At 40.5% G+C, this 15,242-nt stretch overlaps 1 protein-coding gene across 2 annotated transcripts; it reads right to left on the bottom strand.

Moving 5' to 3' along the window:
- Window positions 1-206: 206 nt before the first annotated feature.
- On the bottom strand, window positions 207-8,255 carry prpf3 (PRP3 pre-mRNA processing factor 3 homolog (yeast)). 2 transcript variants are annotated; one of them, XM_040118773.1, is made up of 17 exons: window positions 8,001-8,255; window positions 7,412-7,565; window positions 6,536-6,666; window positions 6,103-6,270; window positions 5,910-5,996; window positions 5,511-5,794; window positions 5,257-5,375; window positions 4,981-5,168; window positions 4,688-4,854; window positions 4,393-4,475; window positions 3,126-3,269; window positions 2,938-3,037; window positions 2,627-2,740; window positions 2,396-2,514; window positions 1,320-1,397; window positions 1,167-1,222; window positions 207-1,061 (listed from the first exon to the last, which is right to left on the bottom strand). In XM_040118773.1, exons 2-17 carry the CDS (start codon window positions 7,554-7,556, stop codon window positions 912-914), a joined length of 2,133 nt encoding a protein of 710 aa, XP_039974707.1. In that variant the 5' UTR covers window positions 7,557-7,565; window positions 8,001-8,255; the 3' UTR covers window positions 207-911. The 2 variants fall into 2 exon arrangements, with proteins under 2 accessions (XP_039974707.1, XP_039974708.1); XM_040118774.1 differs by having other exon boundaries at window positions 5,511-5,770.
- Between the last annotated feature and the right edge of the window lie 6,987 nt (window positions 8,256-15,242).

The raw sequence follows: 15,242 nt of genomic DNA, 5'->3' as shown, positions 1-15,242 counted from the left end.
GCTGCTGAAGGGGGTGGAGGAGCTAATGTAATGAGAAAACACGCCCCCATGTTTTCCTTTACCATAAACACATAACTATATTTACAAACGCAAGCCACAGTACAAAACAACACGGGGTAAAACAACTTTATAGTTGATGTCCAACGTTACAGCAAGTTAAATGTCAGCGGGGTCCAACCCTGCTAAGAGAAGAAAACCGACACAAGTTGGTTAAATTTTGTTGTTTATTTAAGGCTGTGACTGAAGTATTACAGAGAAATATAGCTAGGAGGGAGTCAAAGATTTGCTCTTTTCTCCAAAAGAAAAAAAAAAAATTCATTTGGTAACTTTAAATTCTGTGAAATGTACCTGTAATAACTACAGAAACTCTTAAAGAATGTTGTAATAATAGCCACATATCTTTCCTGCATGTTTTAGCAAAAGAGCAGTGCAGTCATTTACTGATGGGGTGGTTTTTATTAAATGCTTGACTCACACGGATTATTATCAGTGTACATCTTGATATCATCACAAAACTTCGGTCACAAAATAATCTGACAGCGTTTCTTGTCATCACATAAAGACTTGGGTAAGTGATTTACATACAGTTATCTATCCAATAATAGATAACAAATAATTGCGAGAGGAGCCCAACCACCAAAGAGAACACTGATGCGGGCATACACACACACATACTGTCCTACACACATCCTGATCTGTCACACATTCTCACAAATACATCCACACTGGTTTATTGTTCCTCCTTTTCTAAGTTCAAGTCTGTTGATTAATTTTGTGTGTCCCCAGTTGAAGGCAGCCAGTTAGCAGTGAGGGTCGGCTGGCCGTTAGGCTGTTGGTCAGGGTGCCTGTGTGAGCGGTGGGCTAGGGGGTGGTATGGCGCTGACTGGAACTACGTGCTCTCCGGGCAGGTTTCAGTCATCTGTGGTGTCCAACACACTCTGGCTGAGAGCGAGGTCCCAGTAGTGTTCTGTGCCGTGCTTCTTGAAGTGTTCTCTGGCCATGCTCTCTGTGGGGCACTGCTTGAACTTCATGTCCCCAAAACTACGCTCTTTAGCTGTTCCCTGAAGAACCGATAGGAATTATTAGGCTCGAATAAGATCACAAACAAAAAAAAAATCCAAATTAATTCTAAAATATTTAAGAGAGCAGAATGTCTGAAAACTCACCTCCCAAATCAACCAGCACTTGTTATTCCTCTTTGTATCGTCATCACCATCTGGATCTAATTAAGAATAAATGGTGAAGAGTTTAGTATTCCTGAAATAAGCAGAGACACACGATAACTGGGACAAAAGACTCAAGAGACTAGCCACTCTTACCATCTCTTTTACTGTTGTGTTCCTCCCATTTGATTCTGTGCATCATCAGCCTCTTGAACTTTTTCTGGGACTTGGGGCCTAAACCAGAATAAAAGTAATTCAGATACAAAATACATCGACTATGACTTTGATTGTTCTACAACTTTAATTTCTCAAGGGGTACCTGAGAGGCTAAATGGAATGGTAATTGGAGACTCATAGTCCTTTAGAAACCCATGCATTTGCACCTATACAATTTTTGAACAAGATCCAGTATCAAGTGGTTGTTTATTATGTTGTCAGGTGTTTTCCTTGAAATGGAACAAATTTGAATAATTATTTCAACACTATATATTAGTACATTGGGCTATACTAAACATAACAATGTGACATAAGAGCCTGAAAATCTTATTGTGCAGAAGAGGCTCTCTCTTTCCTGCAACTGCAAACTTGCTACATAGTCACTTCAGTTGTCACTTCCTCGTCAACAATGATGTCAGCCTATGACTCCTTTCTAATTTACAGTTAATGCTCTCATTTCCCTATTATTTTGTGTTCAGTGGAAATCCTATCCCTTGAGTGTTTCTGGACCTCCATCCTCTATCACACAGTGACAGTTGTTTTTTAGTTTTAAGACCACTGAGACTACTGAATTTAACCAATGCAAGTTTATCATAATAAATGGATAAAAACAGATTGTTACGAGGTTTGGAGGGAATATTTTGGGAATAAACCACAACGCAGACAACATTTAAACATTTGGGAAAAAGAAGGTGTAAGAAGTGTTTAAGCCCACAGGGACAAAATTACTGCTGAAAAGGATCAGTAAAGTAATTGACTTAGAGAAAATTAAGTATAATTTTTATCATCCTGTTTTCAATTAATGGTGAAAATCAATGACTGATAGGCATTTAATGTCAACACCAGAGATTTTCCCCTCACAGCAGCAAAATTATATTAATAAAGCGCGTGTCAACTGCGGTATAAGAGAGAAAAAAGTATTTAACTACAAGAAGCAACAGGCTGGAATTGCTGATGCTACCGTAAGCCTGAGAATCATTTTCCTGTATGCAGTTGTGTATCCATTTTTCTCTTACCTCCCTCCACTACAACAAGGTTGACATCTTTGTGCAGAACTACTGTGCCCGTCAGGTACAACTGGTTGGCATTGGCCTCCACTTTAAACTTCTTAGCAGGATTTTGCAGGTTACGGATCCTGTAAAGGGAAGGAAAGGTGCTTAAATCAGACACATTTATTCTCTGTGAGACACAAACGCTGCACCATATCTCTGCACTACAGTGTTATTTTTCTCCCTACAAATACAAACCTGTACACTGCGATGTGAACACCATCAGTGATGTCTTCTTTCAACTTCTTGACCTTCTTCTCTTTCCTCTGCTCTGCTGTGAGTTTGCGCGCAGCATTGGCCTCTTCATGAGCCCTGCAGGGAGGGGGACATAATTAGAAAAACCTTAAAGAGGGCTTTTGTTCTTCTATACGGTGGTGTGTGAAAATCTGTGATTATCACACATTACACAGATTTAACGTTATGTTAAATGGGAAAATTATGAATAGTACAAGGAATAAGGAGAAAATGAATGAGTGACAAACAGTGTAGAGATGAACAGTGTTACTAACTTCTGTCTCTTGGCCATTTGTGCTCTGACATGGGCCTCTACTTTTGTTGGGTCCTGAACTGCCTCTGTCCCCAGCACTCTCATCAGGTTGGAGATGCGCACTGAGAAGTTTAAAAGCAAACATCAGCTGCATTCTGTTTAATCTAGCACTGTAGTAATTTGCAATGATGGTAGTTTGTGGGTGGGTACCTTTGGGTTCTGGTGGAGGCATCAGTCCCAGACGAACCTTCTCTTGCACTTCTTTTTGGGCCTCCCTTCGTGTCTGTCTTCTCAGTTTCTTTTGTTCTTTCTTTGTCAGATATACGCCCAGTGTGACCGGCTTATCTGTGTCAACTGAGGAAAGCAAAAAAAACCCCACTAACCATTCCAGCAAATTATTATGGTAGTAATTAAATAAATACCATTAAGACAGTTTATAGGGTGTTTAATTGCTTGTAGACAGGATAATGATGTATAATTGAAATGACTGCATGCACATCCAATATATTACTCAGGTGCAGATCAGACACAGAATCAAAATCAAAAAATCTGCACATTGTTAAAAATGCGTCACAAATGCCAAATAATCAATTTAGACTTGTTAAAAACAATTACACGGCGTGACTAAGCACATGGGTAAAAAAAACTTGGGATCAAGGTCTGAATAACGAAAAACAGATTTAGTTGGATGTCAGACTTGTTCAGTTTCAGAGACATATTCACTCTAAACCTAAACTCCACGTTTTAACCAACATGCTCAAGTGGTATCCAACACACACCCAGAAATGGGACTGCCTGTGTGTCATCTGTCCATTTTTTCCAGTTTTTATTTATTCATTCATTTATTTGGCCTTAACAAATTTAAAATGTTCACAGAATTAATTATAATACTTATAATTAACCCACCAAATTCAATCTCAGTGCCTAATGGTAGCTGGTATTGTACTTCTACTTCCTGATGAAGGTCTTTATTGGACATGTTTATGGTCAATGTTTATGACACTTGGGAGCACATTTAACAGTGTGCAGATGTAACATTAGGCTATGAATTACCCAAGACACGTGAGATGCTATATTTATATAATCTGACACAAGAAAATATAGAACATGAGGACAATATCTTGTTAAAGTTCTATTAGCTGTGACATAAAGGGAATCATGAGGAAATGGTGTAAAGAGGACCCCCCCCTTACTACTCAGAGTCACTGGCTGGACATTGTTGAAGAAAGACTCACGTGTTCTGAGAATTCAACATTTAAGTGAATTAAAAATTTGAAAAAAAGACTGCTAATAAAACCTATATCTCAAAGACACTACTAAAACTTTAAATAGAGACAGAGATATTTTAAGTTGTATCAAGTAGTTGTATAATTCACTGACACAAACTTTTGTGTTTGCTCTGTAATAACAGCATGAAAAGCAATAAAATTGTAGTTAAAAATGTGTGCAGACTACATTTGACCTCAATAACACTTACCTGGAGGGCTTATTTGGGCAGGATGTTCTACCAGGTTTGTCACACCAAAGAGCTCCAACTTTTCAAATTTTGTGTCAAGGGTTCTACATAATATTAAAAGGAAAAACATATCAGATAACTACAGTAAGTTGATTGTACAAACTGCATTATTATTATATGTGCGATAAAGACTGTGCTCAGTATTCTACAGCTTCACAACTGCAGTGAGAATGAGACAAAGGACACATTTAGTATTTAACCTAACATCATATTTGTTTTAAGTGTTTAAGTTTCCGGGTTAGCTGTGGTTTCTTACATCTCTATGTTGGAGGGTAGGATGTAAGAGTCCCACCACTCAATGTTGGGTACCTCCCCTTCTCCAACCTCCTTCTTAGGGGCAATCAGGGCCAGCTTGGTGGATGCCTGGATTCCTGTCTTCTTTGCTGCCTGGGCAATCTCACTCTGCAACCTTTCCAACTGCGCCTGATTGAGGTAAAGATCAGCAGGGAGGGGACAAAAGTCAAGTTGTTGTGTGAACCATGTGTCAACAACTGCAAACTATTGTAATAGTTCCAACAGCTGCTTGAATATAGGGGAGTTAAATCCAACCTTAGTTCTAATTCTCTGAGCAATCTTCTCAAAGCGCCCCTGGTCATGGAATTTGAAGCTCCTACGAGGGCGTTGAGCTGGGGTAATAGACACACGTTGGTCGAAGTAGGATGTGGACTCCAAGTCATCCCCAGGCTTCTCCTTCAACTGCTGACGGAACTGCTCCCTCTTTACCGCTCGAATGTTAGCTAAACAACAGAGAGGGAAATTAACTGAGAAACACCCAAACAAGAAAATAAGACTGTGTATGTGTGTATTGGATCACTGTATGCATACCTTTCAGCGTGGGCATGCGGTGTGTGAGTTCAACCTCTTTGCCGCTCGCATCCACAGTTCGTCCCTTCTCATCCAGGATAAGAGGTGTTGGCTTGTTTACCTCCTTAGCTTCTACCTTCCTATAAAAAAAAAAGGGAAACACAGAGCAAACTATCTATTTTCACACTGCCATATCAACAAATAGACATTACTACAATGTTTTTTTTTTTCCTCTTTAGATTTTAAAATCCTTTAAAAACTGTGACATTACTCACGGTGGAGCAATTCCCATGGCATGTAGATTAGCTAGTGCCACTAAATTGTGAGGTCCAGTGTTCCCCAAGGCTCCGAGGATACCAGGCTTCATGGCTAACTGGGACTGGATGCGCGCTTGTAGCTCAGCAGCCTTGCGGGCCTTCTCGATAGCATCGTTCATAAAGCTGGCCGCCTGAGAGGGGGCGATGGATGAGGCACCACCAGCTGCAGCAGCGGAAGTGCCAAGAAGCCGTGACACTGGAGAGGCTTCCATTTGTGACTGTGGTGTAGGAAGAGGCAAACGCTAAAGTCAGAGAGAAACAACAACAGTGTTATACTGAATGTACTCTGCCTAAAATTACTGATAATCTTTTTTCAGTGTGAAAATTCTTGAAGCTTTTTGGGGAAAAAAATCTTACTTGTGCAGCAGGAACTGAAGATGCAAAACTCAGTTGTTTCTTCCTCTCTTCAATCTGTCTTGTGGCTGCCTCCATCATCTGTTTGATCTATTAATACAGATAAAGGTTTAGTAAATGTAGAACGTTTTCATAAAAATTCAAAACAACTTATTTAGCTATAACTTAAATTGTCACTGAGAAAGAAGTATCATACCTGCATTTTGGTTAGCATCCCAGGGCTCTCAGATGGAGGTCCGGGTATTACCTCCGGCTCCTCCACCTCCTCAAAGCGAGGGACCCGTTTCCGCTTTGCCACTGTCCCATCTCCAGCCTCCAGAGTTTCTCTTACTGCACCTGTGTCAGCTTCATCACCAAACACATCCTGAGACCAAGCAGCCATAAACAGAAACCAATAAAATTAAATCATCATTGGAAAATGACTCAGGGTGTGCATACGGGGTACACTGAGGTTTAAAGTAATCAGACACAATGTCTCAGTTCCTGACTTCATATGATCACTTTTGTATGTCAGCATGTTAAAATAGTCAGTGTAATTTCTGGTCAATCAATGGATTAGCTTTAGGTCTAATTATCTAGTTATACAGTGATAATATAAAATAAGAATGTCTCCTCGGGTGATTGTTTACCTTCAGGTCTCTCTTGCGGTTCTTTTCTCCCGCCCCTTTATTGCCACGGGCACTGCGGCTCTCCTCAAGCGCTTCAAAAAGACGCTCCACGAAACCTCCAGCAGAGTCATCAAGGAAGGGACGTAGCTGGTCTGAGGGGGAAATGAATGTCAAATAATTAGCACAAATCCAGTATTCCTTTTATCGTTATATTTACAAAACAACATGCACTGAGTGCCTTTACATGCAGAGAAACAAAACATGATCACTGTGAATACAAAGATTAAGTTGATGCTTTAACTACAGCATTTACAGGATTCACACTAACCTGACTTCTTCAACAACCCAAGTAAATTGAGATCATTTCAGAAGTCAGTGCCTGACAGTTGAGTCTAGAAGTGCTGTAAAATAAAATATGGGAAAAGGGGAGCTTTGTTGGAGCTTATGGTTTTTCACCAAGCTCTATTACTTGTAGTGTTGATGTAAAATGAAGAGCAGTTTCTAGGTATGCAAAAAACAAGGGCTAAAATCTCACTGAGGGTGTGCGGGGACATTAGTAACCAAATATAATGTTTTGTTCATCACTAATGTGTCCCTGACCGCACTGAAGGGCTATCTCAGCTAGAGCTGAAACTATTAGTTGATTAATCGGCTAGTCGATCGCCAAAAAATTAATCTACAACTATTTTAATTATTGATTAATCGTTTAAGTCATATTTCATGCAAACACACCGAAGAATCTTTAGTTTGCCCACAGAAAAGTGTGGGGTGTCTACTTCAGACCCTGGGCTTTTGATGTTAGGTGCAAAATGCATTTGGTCTTAACTGGATCTTGACTAAATCATCATGTGTTTAGATAAAAAAAAAAAAAACAGCAGGTCTCAAATGTTCAGTTACCTATGGTCTTCCTTTTGTCCAGTCCCTTTCCGACACAGTGCAAAGCTGCAGTCACTACAGTGGGCTCTGAGAAACCAAGCACTTTCTTCACAGTGCGCTCCACCCATGGCCTCAACTCCTCCACCTCCCGCTTAGGAAGAGACATCCTCTGATCCTGCAGAACATCATGACATTTACAACATAAAACCTCAACATTAATTAACGCCAATTAACCAGATTATCACCAATTTATCTCCATTAACATTCGCCCTGTTCTGGACTGTCTTATCCCCTTAAATGAGAGTCCCAAACAGGGCTACACGAACAAAAACCTCATCTGTCACTCACTCATGCACACTTAACTACCACTGCACAAACACAAACGTTCGCCAGTTATTTACACGCACACTCAGGCCAAAACTTGCCATTGTTTGTCAGCTGATAGCTGCAATGTTGCACTGGCTGACAAATGTGCTAACCAGGAGCAACATGCAAGCTAAAATCATTTACATCCGCCAAAACTACCCCGTTGCCCGCTAACTAACGTTAGCATGCTGCTGTCTGCCAGCTTCCAACATCAGCGAATAACTGCTTAATGAAGGGTGCAAACCTCAAAATTCAGCCTTTATCCTCTGACAGACTGCTTACGCTGTAACAGTCAAAAGGAAATCGTCAAGTCTGAGAAGCGTAAAAACACTCAAACTGCTAAGTTTTCTGTGAAACTTTGTGTTTAGTCGCGCCGTTCACACAACGTTTCGGATCCAGGACCCGGAACCGGAAACAGACGCTTCTTCTTCTTCGTGAGCATTTCAGGGCAGTCCTTTCGGTCAGATGGTCGGTGTTTCCACCCAGCAGCGTCCGAGGGAAACTGTCCAGTTCATCTCTCAAGGTAACACCTCGAAGACTGATGATGAAAAGTCGGGGTTTTGGAGAAATAAACTATCTTTTAAACTACAAAAGAACATTACCTTACAAAGGTATGAAAGAAGAGGTTAAACCGTGGCATTATGAGAGAACTGGGTAAAATAAAACGCTATTTTTCTTTTAACCAGAATTAAGTCGAGCAATGACACCGGCACGAAAGTGCTTCGTGTTAACGAGGTGTATTTTTAATGAATTGGAAAACATACATCCTATCAGAAAACAATTTCATTCAAGTTTTTACCTCAAGTAGTGGTAAAAAAAAAGCTCTCATATCCATTACCCTCAGTGCTTCCCTCCGAAATGTAGTATATGTATATACAATACTTGAGTAAATGTATTAGTAGCAGGAAACATAGGCAACTGCAACTACACAAAAGGAGTAGGCGATACATTTGTAATTTTTAGTCATACATACTGTTCAAGGTCAAGAGTTAACTTGCATGATCAAGTTAAAAAAAAGTGTAACATACAATAAACTTTAAAAATAGGATAAACTAAGTTCAAATTTATATTTATAGTAAAGCTGATCTTTTAGATATTGTTTATTCATGTATATTACGAGAAATTTCTGTCCAGATTTCTTGGTGAGGTTAGTAAAGCTGGTCTGAGTCAACATTGGTCCAAAATGGACTCTCAGTGGGTCTGCAGCATGAGTAAGACTTAGATGGATGTCCATGCGTCACATGACCAGTTTTTGAATTTCTCAAGGTTATTACTTGGTCTGTCACTCTCAACTCATGTTGAACGGTCATATTTTCATTTTTTATGCCTCTATAGATAGAGAGCAAAAATGAACCAATCGTTATTATTTGTTATTGTTTCTGAAAAAAGAGTCTTTGTTTCTTTGCCTCTATTACAAAGTTGATATATGATAAGCTTGTCAATTATAAACCAGAAAATTAACAGATAAACTGCAGTGCATTTCTCACACTATTGGTTTGATTACTTTAGATTTCCAATTGCCACCCCTAAGGTTATGGCTCAGGACTTGGTTTAAATCATAAAACTACAACCTAACCCTAATCTCCTTTTATCACTACTCAGTTTAATGTGTAACGTTGCACAACTATTGCCTAACTACCCACAGAGTAGTCATGAACCCAGTCCCCTGCTAAAAAACATGGGATTATCAGGTGATCTCCATTTCCTTCCACTGTCGGCCCGCCCCCTCATTTTTTTTTTCTCTATCTTTGCATGATGTGGGTCAACTGAGTGCAGTTGTAGTAGTGTGAGCACGAATGTTGTAGTGAGCCTGAGGCTACACCAGTCTGCCAGATCACCCCCCTCCCTCTACAACAGTCCACATCCACCCTTTCACTCACATTGCTAGTGTTGTGTATAACCACCAGGATAAACTGTTTATACGCAGCATACTATAGTAGGCCCGACATGCTCTGTCTGCAGAGTTATAACAATCATCATCATGTCAGCCATTCATTACAGCTACATTCAATTACTCCCACTGCACGGCACAGCCCCATCATCAACCCCTTCATATGCCAAAGATATCAAGGATAGATCACTGACAATTTACCTTTCGGCTTTCACTCACTTACCCACTTACGCTGTCTGTTTATATCCATGTTTACATGAACCCTGCAGGCCAATTTATGTGTATAACCAGACAGAGCTTTTACATGGTTTGCAGTCCCTCATTCTGGTATCTGGAAGGATATCTGGTAGCTTAAAGGAAACCTTTTATTAACGCCACAGAATAATAGAATGGAATTTGAGAAACTTTTATTGTATATATATTTGTTTCAATGCTGAAATGTGAGCTTCTTCCACCATCAAAAGCCTCTTTGTGTATGGAAACACAACTTTGGATCCAGTTAACTCTGTGACCTCTCTGTTGTTTGTGCAGAATCCAAAACACGATAAGTAGCGAAACTAAGGCGTACACTTTGTAAATGAGAAAATAGGGCTGTTGTTTTGATTAATCTGTCACCCCCCCACACCACCCCCAGTTATTCTTTTGATCTACAAAAGTGTTAGAAATGTGTGAAAACTTTCCATCACAATTTCCCAGAGCCCAAGATGATATCTAGAGCTGAAACAATTAATTGATTAATTTATTTTTAAGTAAAACTGAAAAAAAAATCAAAGTAAAATGAACATTTTGGGGTTTTCCAACTGTTGATCGGTTGACATTTCAAAATTGTACCATGGGATCTGGGACCTTTAATTGGGCATTTTTTGCTATTTGCTGACCATACCATACATGGATTAGTCAAGAAAATAACTGTCAGCTTGATCAGTAATGAAAATATTAGTTGTTGACATCATCAGATTGATTTTTATATTCTACCAGCCATCCAAAATCCGAAAAAAATATTAAATCACAAACATGTAGAATAGAGAAATCTTCCAATCCTCACCTTTAAAAAGCTTGAACCACAAAATGTTCGGTATTTCTACAAGACAAATAAACAATTATCAAATTGTTGTCGGTGGATTTTCTGTTTATCAGCAAATTGATTGATTAATCAATTTCATTCCTATATGAGAGAGTCGGGTAATTTCAACCTTAATTTTGGTAAAACAACCTTTTTAAATATTTGCACGACATTCAAATGTGAAATGCTTTAATCTGGTTCTAAGCAAATGATAAGCAGGCCAGTAAACACACACAAACACACACACACTCATGCACATTGACCCACCAGCTAATTCCTCCACCATCCACCCATCCACCACCACCCGTGACCAACCTGAATTCCTTGTTGGCACCTCACATGTACTATCAGCCCCACCCCCCAAAACTGTATTATGTAATGACACCTCAGCACCTAAAAGACGATACAACAGATACTTCTATACAACTACAAACAGGAAAGCAAAACACATGCAGGCTGACACGCATACACACACACACATACTCACTCTTACCCACATTGGCAAACACAGTGACTTCTACCCGCGTGTGCAGCTAATACAAATGTAAGACACTATCACAGGGGCGTGTGGTGAGAGTTTTATGAATTAATCTATTATATTACTGGAATGCCAAGCATTTAGTCTGCAGTTAATCCTTGGCCAAAACCTGCAAAACACTAATTGTTGAGTCTTTCCCAAGTATTTCCTTTCATTTGCTGAACAATTCCCCACAACGTGATGTCAGCTGAGTGTATTAATGTTCATCATTGATATGCTATAAATATTACATAAGAGCATAATTTATAACTTCAGTTGAGATTTCCCCCACGTTCCTTTACACAGGTTTTTGATTCATCAAGAGTGTTGTTATGGTATATTTCATCATGCCGACCCAGTTTTATTTCATTGTATCTGACAAGGGCTGTAAATCATATTGGAAAACGCAATCTCAGGGGACTCTGGTGTCTTTACTTCACACACGGGCTGCCTGGACTTCAGTGTGTGTATCAGTGTGAGTGCACGTGCATGCACTAAACCCCAAGTCGTCTACTAAGAGCGTAAGCTTTTATCTCTCACTTTTTTCCCATTCATAACCCTCTCTGTTCGCCAGTTCTGCCTCCTTTACGCACCTTTCTTTTTCCAGTCCTCAGTATATATCCTATCTGGTGATTCCCTTCCACTCACCGTGCTTGAATAATTGAACTGTCGTGCAAGATGGCGTCATCACGAGCAGGCTCCCGAGAACACATTCTGGCCCAAAGAGACTGACGAGGATGTTATTTGCCTGTAGCTCAGGCATGCCCCAAATATCTCACACAATGTCATGGGATGCACGTGCGTCCTTGAAAATGTAGTCCTGGTATGTCTGTCTTTACCGTGTCCCCTGTTGGTGAAATCATGGTGATAGGGACCACAGATGGTCAGCAGCGCAGCGACTTCAACCCCACGCAAGAAGGCCCGTCATCCCGTTGAGCCCTAGCAAGGCAGAAATTACTTCGAAATAGCTCTGATTTCCATTGCAGGGCTGCACACTGTGCAATTTTAATGAGCGTGGAGGCTGTTTTTGGGACTGGTCGGCACTAAAACCCCCTGGGGACTTGGGGTGAGTAAGAGCATGTGTGTGAGTCTGTGCTCCTATCATGTCTTTGTGTTTGTGTGTAGTTGTGAAGTCATAGTGTGGCTTCACCTCACATGAGTTTTACTGGAGTGCAGAGAGTGAATTATGGGGGAGGGGATTTTAGAATAAGTGAATAAGTGCCTCATTGTGTCATCCCCTTCATTACACACACAGCACACACAGCAGGCAACTGGACAGACACTGTTAAATCATTAACTTGTTAAAACCAATAAGGGGAAGTGGACCCACAATTAAAACCTACACATCGAGGGATAAGAGAGGCAGTAAGTTCATTATGTGCAATCCTATTGATGCACAGACACACATGCTCAATTAATCCAAAACATGCTTGTTGGATACTCAGAAGTGAAAACAGCTGAGCGACATGGCGATACAATAACACCAAAACATGTTTTTCTCCACATTGCGCTGAATATTTGCTTTAATGTAAACATTAGCTAAATACAGCATGCTATAATATAGTGAAGATATAAAACTTTCCAAAACAATATTGTAGAAGGCAAATAGAAAAACATAAACAAAAAGAGAAATGGGTGGAGCTGATTAAGTTACTGATAAAAATAAGAACAAAACAACAGATGTCCTCTGTGCTCCCCAAAACTGAAGTGAGGTTAGGTCTGCTCCCTGTGGCCTCCACACATCCTCTTCTTGTCTTTTTCCTCTTGCCCCTCATTTCCATCCTCCAGAGGAAGGGGGGTGGGTTGGTGCGGTGTGTGTGTGTGGGGGGTGCTCCTCTGCTAAAAACTGCATGGATACAAGGGGGGGCCGAAAGGGAGGGAGGCAGAGGGGAGAGGGGAGGGAGGGCGGTGTCTGTTGTTGTAACGTAGCACAGTCAGTGTGTCAGAGACAGGCCCATCACAAATCAGCCAGTCAGTGTGTCAAGAGTGTGCGGCGGGGAGTGGCACACGCGTGTGCATCTGTGTTTAGAACTCTGGCCATGTTTCTGTGTGTGTGTGTGTGTGTGTGTGTGTGTGTGTGTGTGTGTGTGTGTGTGTGTGTGTACATGCAGCATGGCTGATTTCATCCCGAGTGAGGAGAAATCAAACCACACCCTCCTAAAAACATGTGCCCGTTTTCACGCAGTATCAATGGATATGATGCTGGAGTGGAGAGAAAATGGTGAATATTTAAGCATTTTTAATTCAGGAATATGAGTCAAATTCTAATTGAATTATAAATGAATATATATGAAATTATTTTAATACTAAAAGTGCACAGCTAACTGTTTCTGTTTTATATCATTGTAAACTGAACATCTTTTGCTTTTGGACTAAAGGATAAATTAATTAATCAAGAAGATAATTTGCAGATTAATCAGTAATGAAAATAATTGTTAGTTGCTACCCCAGAGATGTCTTCAGATTGATTGATTGTCTCCAGAATCCAATTCAATTCACAGTGATATAAATGAGAGAAATCTAGCAAATCCTCACATTTTAATAGCTGGAACCAGAAAATGTTTGGTATTCTTGCTGGAAAAAGGGTTTAAACGATTAACAAAATTGCTGGCCGATAATTTTCTGCTGATCGACAAAACAATTAATTCATCATTCCAGCCCTATATGAGACAGTCATTTTCAAGATTTATACATAACTCTGTGTGTGTGAGTTAGCAGCAATTTTGGGTTCTTCTTCGACCATGTTGTAAGGGTATGCTGCAAAGGGGAAAATCACCCCTTGTGTGTTGTAGAGAAAATACAACTCTGGCAACATATTTATGTACTTTTCATAAACTTTCATTAAGTTTTGATTTTCACCCTTTCATTTTTTTTTTTCAGAGGAACTGATATCACCATGCCTGGATGCAGAAATGGTTGAAGCAGCTCATGTTTGACTGTTCCGTTAACTGGAATGCAACAAGAAAGAAACAGCCATGCCAGGCTCTCCTCTACTGCCTTTAAGATATTTACTCATTTACTGATTGCGATCTCACAAAATAAACAACCAACCCACATGAACACACATAAAAGCTACAGTAGTGTTTGGGCTCCGTAGTAGCAGCTGGTTAGAGGATCAGCCAGTAACCCCCCCCCCCCCCCACTGCCAGATTACCGAGGCTGTAGTCTCACACCCTGTCGCCCCTCCTTCTCACTACCCTCTCCTTCCTCACCGCCCCCCCACCCCAGCCACACACGCACACTCCAAAGTGTACAGCTCTGTAAATCTGCACCCCGTTGAGTCACACATCTGTTTAGCGAGTAGTGCTTTCCAAAACAAGTCTTACTCACAGCATCACATAATTTTATAGCAAAAAAGAAAACACAAATATGAAAACGTGTGAGCACAAAGACATGTGACAGTTCAGCTTTCAAAAACGTGTCATTTATTAAAAGATTTTTTTCCTTTTGTATCATTATTGAAAAAGTAGCCAGAAGAGTAAATATCATGTAAAGATGAAGTGAGAGAAAGACAGTTTAGTTTAGAAAGGAAAGATACTAACAGGATTGAGGGAGATGAGGGAGAGAGGGCAAGAGCAGACGACTGCAGCAGAGTGGGGGAGGGGAGGCGAGGGGGAACTACAGTCAGCTTTTACAATGTAAGAAGAAGAAGAAGAAGGCAGCTAAAATAAACAAGACAAATTATTTCTGACCAGTCAGCAGTGGTCGCTGCAGTAGAAAACATACATGAAAAAGATCAGACATCAACAATGAAAAAGAAGTGCAATTGGTTTGTCTGTCATACCATAACTGTATAAAAACCTGGAGCTGGGTGGCAGACACCCCCAGCCTCTGATCGCGAGTCAGCGTCTGGCGCGTAGTACTGTCATTTTTGGAGACAGAATGGGACAGGACACTGTGACTCCGGGTCTCTGACTGAAGGTTTGCACACTCCTTACTCCAAAAACATAGGCAGTAACATGGAGGCTGCCAGTGGCTCTGTGTTCACATGTGGTGCTTTTTTGGAGGAGGCCGG

This window comes from Xiphias gladius, chromosome 22, assembly GCF_016859285.1.
Source record: "Xiphias gladius isolate SHS-SW01 ecotype Sanya breed wild chromosome 22, ASM1685928v1, whole genome shotgun sequence".
NCBI classification, from domain to species: Eukaryota; Metazoa; Chordata; class Actinopteri; order Istiophoriformes; family Xiphiidae; genus Xiphias; species Xiphias gladius.
Note: the sequence above shows the minus strand (reverse complement) of the source record. Positions and strands in the feature narration are given on the sequence as shown.

Bases quoted from the DNA above. Each gene is read 5' to 3' on its own strand.
- prpf3 (XM_040118773.1), bottom strand. From the start codon at position 7,556: ATGTCTCTTCCTAAGCGGGAGGTGGAGGAGTTGAGGCCATGGGTGGAG. The intron at 5,795-5,909 runs GTAAGATTTTTT...CTCTGACTTTAG, and splicing joins CTTCAGTTCCTGCTGCACAA to CGTTTGCCTCTTCCTACACC. The intron at 3,270-4,392 runs GTAAGTGTTATT...TGCTTTCCTCAG, and splicing joins TGCCCAAATAAGCCCTCCAG to TTGACACAGATAAGCCGGTC.